Source organism: Microcaecilia unicolor, chromosome 2 (assembly GCF_901765095.1).
Source record: "Microcaecilia unicolor chromosome 2, aMicUni1.1, whole genome shotgun sequence".
Taxonomy (NCBI): Eukaryota; Metazoa; Chordata; class Amphibia; order Gymnophiona; family Siphonopidae; genus Microcaecilia; species Microcaecilia unicolor.
Genome location: NC_044032.1, coordinates 324,194,414 through 324,209,156, shown reverse-complemented (window position 1 = coordinate 324,209,156; position 14,743 = coordinate 324,194,414). Strand labels below are relative to the sequence as shown.

Below are 14,743 nucleotides of genomic sequence, written 5' to 3'. Positions count from 1 at the left end.
CCCCCCCCCCCCGTCCAAGGCCGAGCAACACCCCCTCCCCGCTGTACCTCAGTACCTTCACCAATGGCAGCAGAGATGCACATCTGCTGCCTGCGCACGGCTCGAAGGCTTCTCTCTATGCATCCTGCTACCTCTCTGGTGGGATGTGGCAGAGGTAAGCTGACGGGACTAGCACAGGCAGTGGATGTGCATCACTGCTGCTGCTAGCAAAGGTGCTTATGTAAAGCGAGGAGAGGGGTTCAGAGAGGCGGAAGTTGCCAGACTGCTGGAGGGGGGGGGGGGGCAAATGCTAGGTCTCGGGGGGGGGGGGGGGGGCAGAGGAGATGGAAAGAGATGCAGGACAAAGAAGAGAAGGAAATTTGGAAGGTCCAACCAAAATAACAGGTCTGGCTACGGTCCTGATTGCAAGAAATCAGAGATGCATTTAGAAAAACTGTAGTATTACAATTAATGTGAAATTCAAAATAAAATACTTATTTCTACATTTATCCTGTCAATATTGGGATAAGTGAAATCACCCACTGTTATGCTGTTGCCCAATTTGCCAGCTTTCCTAACTTCTGTAAACATTTCTTCATCTGTCTGTTCATTCAGTCCTGGCAGACAGTAGTACTGCCCTCCTTCCCTTCATAAATGGAATTTCTATCCATATGGATTCCATGCTGCCATCTTTATTTTGTTTGACTCAATTCCCTTTTTAGTATATATTGTAACTTCCCCTCCAATTTGATCCACTCTATCATTGTGATATAATTTGTACCCTGTTAATACAGTGTCCCACTGATTGTCCTCCTTCCACCAGGTTTCTGAGATGCCTATTAGAGCTACCTCTTCATTTAGTGCTATATACTCTAACTCTCCCATCTTATTTTTTTAGGCTTCTAGCATTTGTATACAGACACTTCAAATTCAGTTTTTTTCCTTGCATCTACAAGCTGCTTAGAAGTTGTCAGGGATAATGTGCATCCTTTATTCTGTCCTCCCCTTAACACTCTTGGCTTTCTTTCTCCATTGTTGAAACCTCTCTGTTGGGATTTCCTAAATGCCCTGTTTCAATAGTATCCTTCAAGAATACCCCACACCGAACCATGCGCCTATGGGTTACTGCCGGCTTCTCCCACCCCCATTTTAGTTTAAAAGCTGCTCTATCTCCTTTTTAAATGTTAGGGCCAACAGTCTGGTTCCATCCTGGTTAAGGTGGAGTCCATCCTTCCAGAAAGGAAAGGGAAATAGGACTTGGTAAACCGCCTTTCTGTGGTTTTTGCAACTACATTCAAAGTGGTTTACATTGTATGTACAGGTACTTATTTGTACCTGGGGCAATGGAGGGTTAAGTGACTTGCCCAGAGTCACAGGGAGCTGCAGTGAGAATCAAACCCAGATCCCCAGGATCAAAGTCCACTGCACTAACCACTAGGCTACTCCTGCACGCCCCCTTTCCCAGAACGTTGCCCAGTTCCTAACAAATCTAAATCCCTCATCCCTGTACTGTCTCAACCACGAATTGAGACTTCAGAGCTCTGCCTGCCTCTCAGGTCCTGCGTATGGAACAGGGAGCATTTCCAAAAATGCCACCCTGGAGGATCTGAATTTCAGCTTTCTACCTTAAAGCCTAAATTTGGCTTCCAGAACCATCCTCCCACATTTTCCTATGCCAATGGTACCCACATGTACCAAAAGAGCTGGCTCCTCCCCAGTACTATCTAAACTCCTATCTAGGTGATGTATAAGGTCTGCCACCTTCTCACCAGGCAGGCAAGTGACCAAGCGATCCCCACGTTGACCAGCTATATGCCTAATGATCGAATCACCAACTACAACAGCTGTCCTAATTCTTCTGTCCTGGCAGAAGTTTCTAGAGACACATCCTCTGTGTGAGAGAATATTGCATTCCCTGGTGGGCAGGTTCTGACTACAGGATTACTTCCTACTTCAGGATTACTCAGTCCTCCAAGGCAGCACAGGGGCTGCCAGACTAGAGGTAGGTCTCCTCTGTGTACCTCTCTGTTTCCCTCAGCTCCACCACGTTCTAGTCTCAAGAGAACAGACTCGTTCTCTGAGAGCTAGGAGCTCTTTGCATCGAGCAAACACATATAACCTCTCACCAACTGGGAGATAATCATACGTATGATACTCAATACAAAAGACTGGATAGCACCTCTCTTGCTGCAGAACTGCAGTAGTATTATTGAGTTGTTTAACAAGTACTAGGGAAAGTAGACTAAAATAAAGAGTCTCAAGATTATATGGTATATTTTGTGATTTATTTCCCGTTTGCTTCTCAGAAAGTAATGAAATGTAATTAAAACTCTGTAATGAAAACTCCCCTCTTGTTATCCTAATTAGAATAACTGACTATAAATCAAGACTATAAATGAAGAGATGTGCTGAGGTGGGTGGGAAAGAAGACTGCCTCTAGAAGGTACAGCAGAGCTTAGTTCAATCTGTTAATGCTATAGGCTGTGGCAGAAAGTTCAAGTTTAAAACTATGGGAAAAAGGGTTTTACACTATGGAAACTAGCTAATAAAGTTTGCTTTTAAACTCAAATTGTCTTTATCAATAAACCTACAATTCCTCTTTTATCTCAAATCTTTAAATCAAAGTACAGAGCAAAATAATGTTCACTTAGAGAAATGTCTTCTCTCAGAACTTCTCAGAAAGAAGGTTACCTGAGGCCTTTCCTCTATATATATTCTAAAGGGATTGCTTCAAACAGACCATTTGAAAGCTAACACAGTAATCAGATTGCCCTAGTAACATATGCAGCTATTATATCTTCCTTGCAGTACCATAACACCTAATTCAGGTCAGTAGCACTGCTACCGCTCTCCTCCAGTCAAAGAATAGAAATAACTTTTTCTTTTAAGACAGAAAGTTTGAGCCCTGCTCTGGTACTATCCAACTGGGTGCACGATCACCAGGACAGACTTCAGAAATTCAGCTCTGCAAACTAAACAGTATTTGATTTCTCAGAGAATAGGTGAATAGAGAACACTGTTGTGTACTGCAGGCCATGAAACCATACCTACATCTTACCTGAATAGGTTCAGCCGACTGAAGGACTGCCCCGCTCTCTCCTTGTTAGGTCCCTGCAGCGCATCTTCAATCAGGCTCTTCACCATGTCATGGTACTCCGTGTCTAGGTCAGGCAAGGCTTCCTGCAACTTCCGCAGAACTACCAGGTACTTGCTTTCAAGCTGACAACTTTTGGCTTCTAGGAAGGCAGACTGTAAGATAAGGACAGTCACTGCAATCAGTGGGGAAAAGAGGTGGGATAGAGTGCTAAAAAGTCAAATCTTCCAGCCCCCAATAAGCAAATTAATCTGTAGCAAATGGAAACCTTAAAACAGACAATTAATTGTGGCTGCTACAATATTAACCAGACAGAAGCCTTCTCCAACTCAGAGAAAAAACTGTGCTTTATTTTTTCTTAAAACTCATATTGCCATGTTTATTAAGTTATTAAATCCCATTCTCCGAGGACAAGCAGGCCTATAATTCTCACAGATGGATAACACGGGTCCACGTTGCCAGTCCAGAGCTTGTAACAAGCTTTAAAAAAAATAGGTTTTGAGCACGAGACGTGCTCCATCACGAATGTGCAAGTGTCTGCCCATCCACCATGACAGAGCGGGACCAACAGATCTGTTTTTCTGCAATGGAAGAGAGGGTGTGTCATTATCCACTCCTCACAGCTGGTTTGGATGGTCTTTTGTGACTTCCTTTTCTCTCTCTTTTTTTTAAATACCTCTTTCAGGGTTTACCTTATTTTATCATTCCCTGTATATTATTTTAGGTTATTTTTGCCTTTTCTCTAAGTTTTCTTTGTTTTTACCATGTTTGCTAGGCCGCATTTAGGCCTGAGCTCTGGTCGGGTTTTTCCCTTTTCTCTGTTTTGGTGCTCTTCCTTTTGGTTTAGCACCATTAAGACATTTGATTTGGCTAGGCCTGTTTTTCCTTTCATGTCATTGAAGATTCCCAGTGGCTTTCAGTGATGCACTCAGTGCAAGAGGACCATCTCTGGCAAGGAAACCTATTCTTGGTGTCTACAGTGTTTTGGGCCTGATTATACCCTTGCAAACTGTATTCTCTGTCTTTGTATGAAGAAGAGAACACAGTTGGCCAGAGGCTCTTCTCCTCTTCCTCCACTTTCTATCTCAGTTGATAACACCCTCATCCTCCCCGTCTCATCTGCCCGCAACCTCGGAGTCATCTTTGACTCCTCTCTCTCCTTCTCTGCGCATATCCAGCAGATAGCCAAGACCTGTCGCTTCTTCCTCTTTAACATCAGCAAAATTCGCCCTTTCCTCTCTGAACACACCACACGAACTCTCGTCCACGCTCTCATTACCTCTCGCCTGGACTACTGCAACTTACTCCTCACCGGCCTCCGACTTAGCCATCTATCCCCCCTTCAGTCTGTTCAGAACTCTGCTGCACGTCTCATATTCCGCCAGAACCGATATAATCATATCACCCCTCTCCTCAGGTCACTTCACTGGCTTCCAATCAGATACCGCATTCAATTCAAGCTTCTCCTTCTTACCTACAAATGCACTCAGTCTGCTGCCCCTCACTATCTTTCTACCCTCATCTCCCCTTACGTTCCCGCCCGTAACCTCCGTTCACAGGATAAATCCCTCCTCTTAGTACCCTTCTCCACCACCGCCAACTCCAGGCTCCGCTCATTCTGCCTCGCCTCACCCTATGCTTGGAACAACCTTCCTGAACCCTTACGCCAAGCCCCCTCCCTGCCCGTCTTCAAGTCTTTGCTTAAAGCCCACCTCTTCAATGCTGCGTTCGGCACCTAACCCTTACCGTTCAGTGAATCCAGACTGCCCCAATTTGACTGCCCCTATCGGACCGACCGTTCACTTGTCTAATAGATTGTAAGCTCTTTGAGCAGGGACTGTCTCTCTTTGTTAAATTGTACAGCGCTGCGTAACCTTAGTAGCGCTCTAGAAATGTTAAGTAGTAGTAGTAGTAGAAAAGAATTTTGGAGCCAGGTCCAGAGACCACCAGATTGCCCACCAGGAACACATCACTTCAGCTCTCAGCACAAGCAGGTACTTGCAGAGGAACTCTCCGCCCTTACCAAGACTTGTGCAGTCAAACCCATTCCAGCAGGGCAAGAAGGGAGGGGATTCTATTCCAGGTGCTTCCTTGTACAAAAAAAAAAACATGAGGATGTGTCCCCTCCTAGACCTGATAGGCCTGAACAAATTCCTGTCCAAAGAGAAGTTCAGATGGTTTCCCTGGGCACCCTGCTTCTCATGCATCATGAAAATGATTGGCTATGCTCTCTGGAGTTAAAGTATGATTATAATCATATCCCAATACTTCCAGCTCACAGGAAGTATCTTTGGTTTCGGCTGGGGATATGTCACTTCCGTATTGCGTGTTGCCTTTTGGCCTCGCATCAGCTCCCAGGGTTTTAACTAAGTGTCTTGCAGTAGCTGCAGCATCACTACGCAGACTAGGAGTCTCAATGACTGGTGGGTGAAGAGCATGTCAAGGGACAGGTCTCAGGAGTTCATGCGGAGGACTATTTGGGTGTTAGAGCTACTAGGGTTCATTTTAAACTACCTCAAGTCCCATCTTCTCCCTGTCCAACGATTGGAGTTCATTGGAGCTGTGCTGGATTCTCAGCTGGCTCAGGGATTTCTCCCTGAGGCACAGGCAGATGCTCTTCTTGCCCTTGCTAATTGCGTCCAAGCAGTTTGGCAGGTCACAGCACAGCATATATTGTGGTTGTTGGGCCACATGGCCTCTGCTGTTCATGTGACACCTATGGTACAACTTCAAATAAACTGCCCAATAGACTCTAGCTTCCCAGTGGTGTCAGGCCATGGGGAACCTAGAGGATGTAATCAGAGTTCTGCAGAGCCAGTTCAGTCCCTACTCTAGTGGACAATTTGATCGAATTTGACTCTGTGACTCCCATTCCAAATTCCACAGCCCATGAAAGTGCTGACGACAAATGCATTTAGATGAGCTTCACACTCAAGGTGCTTTGTCAGTCAAGGAAACAGATCTTCTGGAGCTCTAAAGGCTTTCAGGGATCAGCTAAACAACCAAACTGTACTCATTAAAACACACAATCAGGTTGCCGTGTACTACACGAACAAGCAGCGGAGCACCGGATCACACCCTCTGTCAGGAGACCGTCCAGATGTGGTTTTGGGCAAATCAGCACAGGAAGTTCCTCAAACCTACTTATCTGGTGGGAAAATTCAATAGCCTGGCTGACAGACTGAGCAGGGTCATACAACTGCATGGGTGGTCCCTTAGCATAGGCATTGCCCGCGAGATCTTCAGAGAATGGGGCACCCCCTAGGTGGATCTCCTTGCCACTCAGTCCAATCACAAAGTTCCTCAGTTCTATTCCAGACTCCAGGCCTATGACAGACTAGCATCAGATGCCTTCCTCCTTTATTGGGGGACAGGACTTCTGTATGTATATCCTCCCATTCCTCTTCTGGGGAAGACTTTGTTGAAACTCAAGCAAGACTGCGAGACTATGATCTGGATCGCTCCCTGGCTCCGGCAGATCTGGTTCCCTCTTCTTCTGGAGTTATTCTCCAAGGAACCATGGAGACTGGAGTGTTTTCCAACTCTCATCACACAGAATGAGGGATCTCTTCTGCATCCCAACCTCCTGTCTTTGACAGGAGAAACAGGGGTGATATGATACAGACCTTCAAATATTTGAAAAGTATTAATCCGCAAACAAACCTTTTCCGGAGGTGCAAAGGAGGTAGAACGAGAGGACATGAAATGAGATTGAAGGGGGGGGCGGACTCAAGAAAAATGTCAGGAAGTATTTTTTCATGGAGAGAGTAGTAGATGCTTGGAATGCCCTCCCGCGGGAGGTGGTGGAAATGAAAACGGTAACAGAATTCAAACACACGTGGGACAAACATAAAGGAATCCTGTTCAGAAGGAATGGATCCTAAGGAGCTTAGCCGAGATTGGGTGGCAGAGCCGGTGGCGGGAGGCGGGGATAGTGCTGGGCAGACTTATACAGTCTGTGCCAGAGCCGGTGGTGGGAGGAGGGGCTGGTGGTTGGGAGGCGGGGATAGTGCTGGGCAGACTTACACGGTCTGTGCCCTGAAAAGGACAGGTACAAATCAAGGTAAGGTATACACAAAAAATAGCACTTATGAGTTTACCTTGTTGGGCAGACTGGATGGACCATGCAGGTCTTTTTATGCCGTCATCTACTATGTTACTATGTTACTCACAGCCTGGATGTTAAGAGCTTAGAATTTGCTTCCTTCATATTCCTGAGGGTCTTTCCAGGGTTTTGCTGACTTCCAGAAAAGATTCCACTATGAGGTGTTACTCTTTCAAATGAAGGTTTTCTGAATGGTGTGAGGGCAAGGCCCTAGATACTACTTTCTGCCCTGAATAGACCCTGCTTGATTAATTTCTACACCTCTCCAAGTCTCAAGACCAACTCCATAAGGGTTCACCTCAGTGCAATTAGTGCTTATCATCAATGTCTTGAGGGTAAGCCCATCTCTATACAACCTCTAGTCGTTCGCTATTGACAAAGCCCCATGTCAAACCTCCACCTATGTTATGGGGCCTCAACGTCATTCTCGCCCAGTTGATGAACGCTCCTTTTGTGCCACTTGATTCCTATCATCTGAAGTACATGACCTGGAAGGTCATACTTTTGATGGCTGTTACTTCAGCTTGCAGGGTCAGTGAACTTCAGACCTAAGTGTCCGATGCACCTAATACGAAGTTGCATCATAACACTGTAGTCCTCCGCACGCACTCTAAGTTCCTACCTAAGGTTGTGTCTGAATTCCATCTGAACCAGTTGTCTTGCCAGCATTCTTCCCCTGACCTCATGCCCATCCTAGTGAAAGAGCACTGTACACCTTGGACTACGAGTATTGGCCTTTTACGTCGAGCAGACTAGGCCCTACAGACAGTCCACCCAACTTTTAGTTTCTTTTGATCCCAATAGGATGGGGGTCACCATTGGGCAACACATCATTTCCAATTAGCCAGCAGATTGCATTTCTTTCAATTATGCCCTGGCTGCATTGACCCTTCAGGGTCATGTCAGGGCTCACAATATCAGAGCCATGGCTGTGTCGGTATCCCACTTGAGGTTGAAGAAATTTGCAAGGCTGCGATGTGGTCTTCAGTCCACACATTCACATCTCATTACTGCCTTGAGCAAAATACCCGACAGTCGGTTTGGACAGAAAGTTCTGCAGAATTTGTTTGGGGTCTAGAGTGTAAATATTTTAATTTACTTAGACCTCGCTAGCTCCCAGACCATTTTACACAGCCTGAGTACTAAGATATTCCACAAACAGGAGGACACTGGGACTTTGTAAATATGAGAAAGTAGTTCTCCAAAAGTTTATTAGTTACTTACCAAAACATTAACACAATATCATCACAGAGCATTTCAGAGACATTCTTTTCTCAGATTGGGAAAGTAGAGCACTGTGCCACATCAGGTGCCGTCACCATTTAGTATAGATTCTCCACCAATACCCTAGCTATCAGCCTTTAAATACATTTCTTCTACCATTGATCCCTATTAGCAATTCATTTTCTCACCGGCAATCTTTGCACATTATCAGCTAGTAACTCTTTAGACATCAACATCTTTGACTGCCATGACTTCACATGTTTCCAAGTTTCCCTTCAGCCCCCCCTGGATGTTCTTATTGTATTTTCGTCTGACCTACTGTTATCTGCCTTTACCCAAAACATCTTTGCTCATAACCTCTTCATATTGTCTTGTTATTGTCTGTCCACCTGTTGTTTTGAAAACAGATTCTGTCTTCCTCTGTCAGCTTCTCAGTTGCTTAATTCAGCATTTTGCTGCAGTGACATTATCTGAGTCAGACATGGTCTTTGATTTTTGGAGGCCTAGTTCTGAGCTCTAAGCCTGCCTTGATCTGTATTTCACTGAAGGCAACTGATAGCATTTTTCTACAATGCTAGGAACAGTGAAGCTGGACTTCTGTTCCAGAGAGAAGGAAGAGCAGCTGAAGGGACTGTGAGTGATACTTACTGTAAGTGTTTCTGTTGCTACTGACCTTGGAGCTACTCTGAATTTTACTCAGCTACTCGATGTTTGGCACAGCTTAGAGGGAACATTGCTCCGCTGTATGAGCACCACTCAAAAAAAAAAAAAAAAAAGGACAGTAGGGGCACTTTGAACACAGAAGGGAAAAACCCCTTCACTGTCTACCAGCTGCCTTCCCCAGTATCTCTGTTATTGATGGTATTAAGCACACTGTATACACTCCAGGGAATTATGTACCCCCCCCTCCAAATCAAAACAATATATCATATTAAACAGAAAACGCACTTTAAATCTTGGGATTCAGTCAGCCCTAGCTTCCTAGACCAGCATCTTCATCTTGGTCATGTTCAGCAGCACTGTAACAAAAATCCTAAGGTTACTGGCAATCATAAAATAATTTATCTATCAATGTTTTTGGCAGGTTGCCAAATGGCCACTAGGCTTCAGCTCTGCTAGCTTTTAGTTTACTATTCAGTTAACAAACGTTAGGCATAGCTAATATATATTATCTGTATCTAATGGTTAGAGTAGTAAGCTGAGAATCAGGGAAACTAGGATTCAAACCCCACTGCTGCTCCTTAAGAGCTTGGATGTCACTTATCCCTCACTGCCTCAGGTACAAAAAACCTAAACTGTAAGTCCTCCAGGGACAAGAAAAGACCTACTGTACCTGAAAGTATCTTCCCTTGAGCTACTACTGAGAAAGGTGTGATCTAAATCCAAATCTAAAATCCAGTACCAAGCATACTGTGAAGTAATACAAAAACACAACAAATGTCACTCAAGACCTACAGAGCAATTCTACCATAACATAATAGCAGTAACTTCCAAGAGTCATGCAACAAAAGCCTAGCAGTGGGCACTAGATCATCAATACACCTTCAGGAAAACTAATCAAGCCAAATTAGTATAGATTGACCTTGAACAGTCAATACTAACAAAAAAAAAAACATGTCTCTTTCACATATGCAGTATACAGATAAATTCTTACCTAGTACAGAATAAGAAACCACAAAATAAAAAAAGAAATATGTAGACAAAAATTAAACTGAAGCCCAAGAAGCCAGACTCTGTATACAATGCAACACCTGATAAAGAGAAACTGTGATGCATGCCCCCTGTACTGTGAAACTTATAGATAGCAGATGTAAATTTCAAAAACTGACATATTCCAAATCACTGCATTAAAAATTATGAAATACAAACAAAACCATGGAAAATAAACGGATACCATTTTATTGGACTAAATACATTTTCAATTAGCCTTCGAGACCAAAACCTTCTTCAGTTCAGGACAGTATACTGCTGTTCTGGTATCCTGTCCTTACTTGAGGAAGGAGATTATAGTCTCTGAAAATTTATTTATTAATTTGTTGCATTTGTATCCCACATTTTCCCACCTATTTGCAGGCTCAATGTGGCTTACACAGTATCGTGATGGCGATCGCCAGTTCCAGTAAGAGAAATACAGAGTGGTCTAGTGTCGATGTTTGTAAGTGACAGAGTATATTAAGCTTTCCAGGAAAGAGAGTTAAGTTTTATCCAGTTCTGGTAAGAGTTTTGATTGTGTTGCAAGGTTCAAGGTGTTTAGGTTGGATCATTCTGGTATGCCTTTATGAACAGGTTGGTTTTTAACGATTTCCGGAAGTTTGTTAGGTCATGCATTGTTTTCATGACGTTTGGAAGTGCATTCCATAGTTGCGTGCTTATATAAGAGAACCTGGATGCATATGTTGATTTATATTTTAGTCCTTTGCAAATAGGGTAGTGGAGATATAGGTATGTGCGTGCTGACCTTTTTGTGTTCCTGGTTGGTAGGTCTATAAGGTCTGCCATGTAGACTGGGGCCTCGCCGTGAATAATTTTATGAACCAGGGTGCAGATTTTGAATGCAATTCGCTCTTTGATTGGGAGCAAATGTAGTTTTTCTCGTAGGGGCTTGGCACTTTCAAATTTCGTTTTTCCAAATATGAGTCTGGCTGCGGTGTTTTGGGCAGTTTGGAGATTTGCTCTTTGCATCCAGCATAGATTGCATTGCAGTAGTCTAGGAGGTGTATTTTCAAAGAACTTAGAATTCTAAAGTTCCATAAATTACTATGGAACTGTGTAACTCTAAGTGCTTTAAAAATGAGTCCCTAGGTGACTTAGAATCATTGATTGTACCAGGTTGCGGAATATTTCCCTCGGGAAGAAAGGTTTTACTCATTTAAGTTTCCACATTGAGTGGAACATTTTCTTTGTCGTATTTTTCGCTGGCTCTCTAGCGTGAGATTTCTATCAATTGTTACTCCGAGAATTTTCAGGCTGTCTGAGACAGGAAGGGTGTAGTCCGGGGTGTTTATATGTGTGGGTTTGTTCGTGTTGTGTAGTGATGAGAGGATGAGACAGTGTGTTTTTCTGCGTTCAGTTTTAATTGAAATGTATCCGTCCATGAGTTCATGATTTGGAGGCTAAGTTTGATTTCGTTTGTGATTTCTGTTAGATCATGTTTGAACTGGATGTATATTGTGACATCGTCTGCGTAAATGTAGAGGTTAAGACCTTGTTTGGATAGGGATTTGGCTAGTGGGGTCATCATTAGGTTGAAAAGGGTTGATGATAGCGGTGATCCTTGGGGTACTCCACATTCTGGTTTCCATGGTAGTGATGTGTTCGAGTTTGCTATCACTTGGTATGTTCTTGCAGTTAGGAAGCCATTTATCCAACTGAGTACGCTTCCACCGATCCCAAAGTATTCTAGTATGTTGTCACGTTTTCAAATCTGGAACTGGGTTGTGAGCCCTTGGGCCACTGCCGAGGAGCGGCAGTGGCAGGCAAAACCACCCCCCACCAGGGGCAAGGCAGAACTCTGACAACAGATAGGCTTCACCTGTACCTGGCCACTTTCCACCAGGAGTTAAGCTCCCAGCTTCAGGTGGCCGACAGGACTTTGCAGGGCAGGGCAGGAGCTGGATAACAGCTAGGCAGCACAGGGACTGAGTGTCAGAGGGGAAAGGAAGGAACATGGGCAGCAAGGCAGAAAACTGGGCTAGACAATACAACACAAGGCAGGAACAGGACAAGCTAGGGGACAGAAACTGGAAGCTGCAAGCAGCCCCTGAAACAGGGAACAAAACACTGACTCACAAGACACAGAACTAAAAGCTGCAGAGCAGCCAGCAGGATACAAACAGACAAGGACTAAACACCAAACTACCACTCAGAGACAAGCAAACAAACAACAATCTAATCAAACTATCCACAGACTAGCAAGAACAGACAAAAATCAAGGCAGGCATAAACTAGAACTGGAAACAGCAGAAGTGCACCAGCACCCCAATATACCAGGGCCTTAGACACAATGCAAAGGCAAAGCAGAAATGTTCCAAGATGGCTGATAAGCCCAGAAGCAGTTGGAACTCAGCTGCTGCAATCACCAGGCAGCTACGGGTGCTGTGCAGGCTCAAACAGCACAAGCAACCCTGGCAGCCTGGAAGATCCGGACCGGACTGGGCTGAAATCTGGAACGGGTGACGGTCCACAGCAGTCACCAGTTCTGGCCACCAGAGGGCGAGGTGAGCACAGACGTAACATATATTTAGTAGTATTTTATAGTTGACCATGTAGAAGATGTCGAATTGTAGGAGAAGTATACTCTTGCCAGTTGCAATTTCTTGTTTGAATTTGGTTAGAAGAGTGATTAGTACTGTTTTGGTGCTGTGGTTGGAGCGGAATCCTGATTGTGATTCGTGTAGTATTGAGAATTTGTTTAGGTAGTCAGTAAGTTGCTTGGTTACCATGCTTTCCAATAGTTTGACTACCAGAGGGATAGAAGCTACCGGGCGGTAGTTGGTAATATTGTTTGCTTTTTTCTTTGAGTCTTTAGGTATTGGGGTGAGTAGTATATTGCCTTTGTCCTTAGGAAAGAGTCCATGTTGTACCAAGTAGTTTAGGTGTGATGTGAGGTCTGCTATGAAGCGTTGAGGGGTGGATTTTATTAGGTTATTGGGGCATATGTCCAGTTTACAGTGGGATTTGGCGAACCTGTTAATCGCTTGGGTGACAGTTTCAGCGTTGAGGAGTGCGAAGTTTGTCCAGATTCGGTCTGCTGGGTATTCACCTAGGATTGGGTCCAGACTGTCAGTGAACTTTTCGATGTCACTGGTGTTCTGTGGTAGCATATTGAGTAGGTTTACAATTTTCTCGTTAAAGAATTTAGCAAGTTTGTCTGCCGATGGGGTGTCTGTGCTGGTTGTGGTAACCAGTGTGGTATCTAGTAATCTGTTGACGAGTTAGTAAAGTTTATGAGTGTCTTTGTAGTCTGGCCCTATTTTGGTTTTGTAGTAAGACCTTTTGGTTTGCCTAATTGCATACTTGTATTTTCTTTGCATTTGTTTCCATGCGTTGAGTGTGTGTTCATCCTTTAATTTTATCCATGCTCGTTCAAGCCTCCTAACTTGTGTTTTTAGTTTTTTCAGTTCTTCGTTATACCATTGTATCAGGTTATGTCTTCGTGAGGTCCTTGTTTGTAGTGGTGCTATTTTGTCTAATATGCTTCTGCATCTGTTATCCCAGTCTAGGAGATAATGTATCGAGTCTGTTTGTGCTATCCATTCATTCTTGTAGATCTGTTGCCAGAATATTACCTGGTCTACTTGGCCTCTCGTGGTGTAAGTTGTACATTCTTGTTTATGGTTAGAGCCTTTTTTTCGCCATTGTAGGGATAGGTTTAATTTGTGGTGGTCAGACCATGGTATTTCTGACCATTTTGTATCTGATAGTATTTGGTTCTAGTCTGAAGATAGTTTGTGTGTGGTGAGGTCGAGTGTGTGCCCTCTGACATGGGTTGCTTGCATGTTTGGCCAATTAATGCCCCATAATTGGAGGAATTCCTTGCATTCTCATGCATTCGTGCAGTTTGGGTCTACTAGGTGTAAGTTTATGTCCCCTAATATAATTAGACTGCAATTAGTTACACAGGTGTTTGATATGAAATCCATGAAGCGTGATTGGCATTCGTGCCAGTTACCTGGTGGTCTGTAAAACCAGACACAGTTAAGGTGGTCAAGCAAGATTGTATGGTGGATTCTGACTGAGGCGATTTCAAGTTGGGGTGTTATGGACTCAGCTATGGTTTCTAAGGTGGTGGGATCTATGGATTAGTGCTATGCCTCTGCCTCGGTTTTCCTTTCTGGTCCAGTGAGTGATTTTGTAACCAGGGGGGCATAGATCTAAAATTATGGGGTCCTTTTAATCGTGGATCCAGATTTCACTGATTAATAGTAGTCTAATAAAAAGATATTACCTTATTTCTATTTTATATTTATTAACATTTATTAATACAGCTACCAAACTACTTTAACCTAAACTAAAACTAAAATTAATTTTTCTACCTTTGTTGTCTGGGCATTTACTTTTTCTAATTGTGTTGGTCCCAGTCTCTGGTTTCTCTTTTCCTCACCTTCTCTTAACTCTCTTGTCAAGGATTTCCTGTCCATTTGTCATTTTTCTGTCTCCTCCTTTTCCTTTCAGCTTTCTTCAATTTATTTTTCTGTCCAGATTTAATTCTTTCTTACTATCCAGTCTTCAAACTCCCTCTTTTAATGTGTCTATCTACAGCTTTCCAACTCTTTCCCTCACCCCAGCTCTCCTACTCCATAACTCATTCTCTCACTAATTCTATCCTCTTTCCCCTCCCT

The 14,743-nt window shown here is 43.8% G+C and overlaps 1 protein-coding gene across 1 annotated transcript in view; it reads right to left on the bottom strand.

Annotated features, from left to right (window-relative positions):
• TBC1D2 (TBC1 domain family member 2) overlaps positions 1-14,743 on the bottom strand; it is a 692,224-nt gene that overhangs the window by 206,720 nt on the left and 470,761 nt on the right. The window contains 1 exon segment of the mRNA XM_030194342.1: positions 3,038-3,228. Within this exon segment, the coding sequence (XP_030050202.1) occupies positions 3,038-3,228 (191 nt within the window).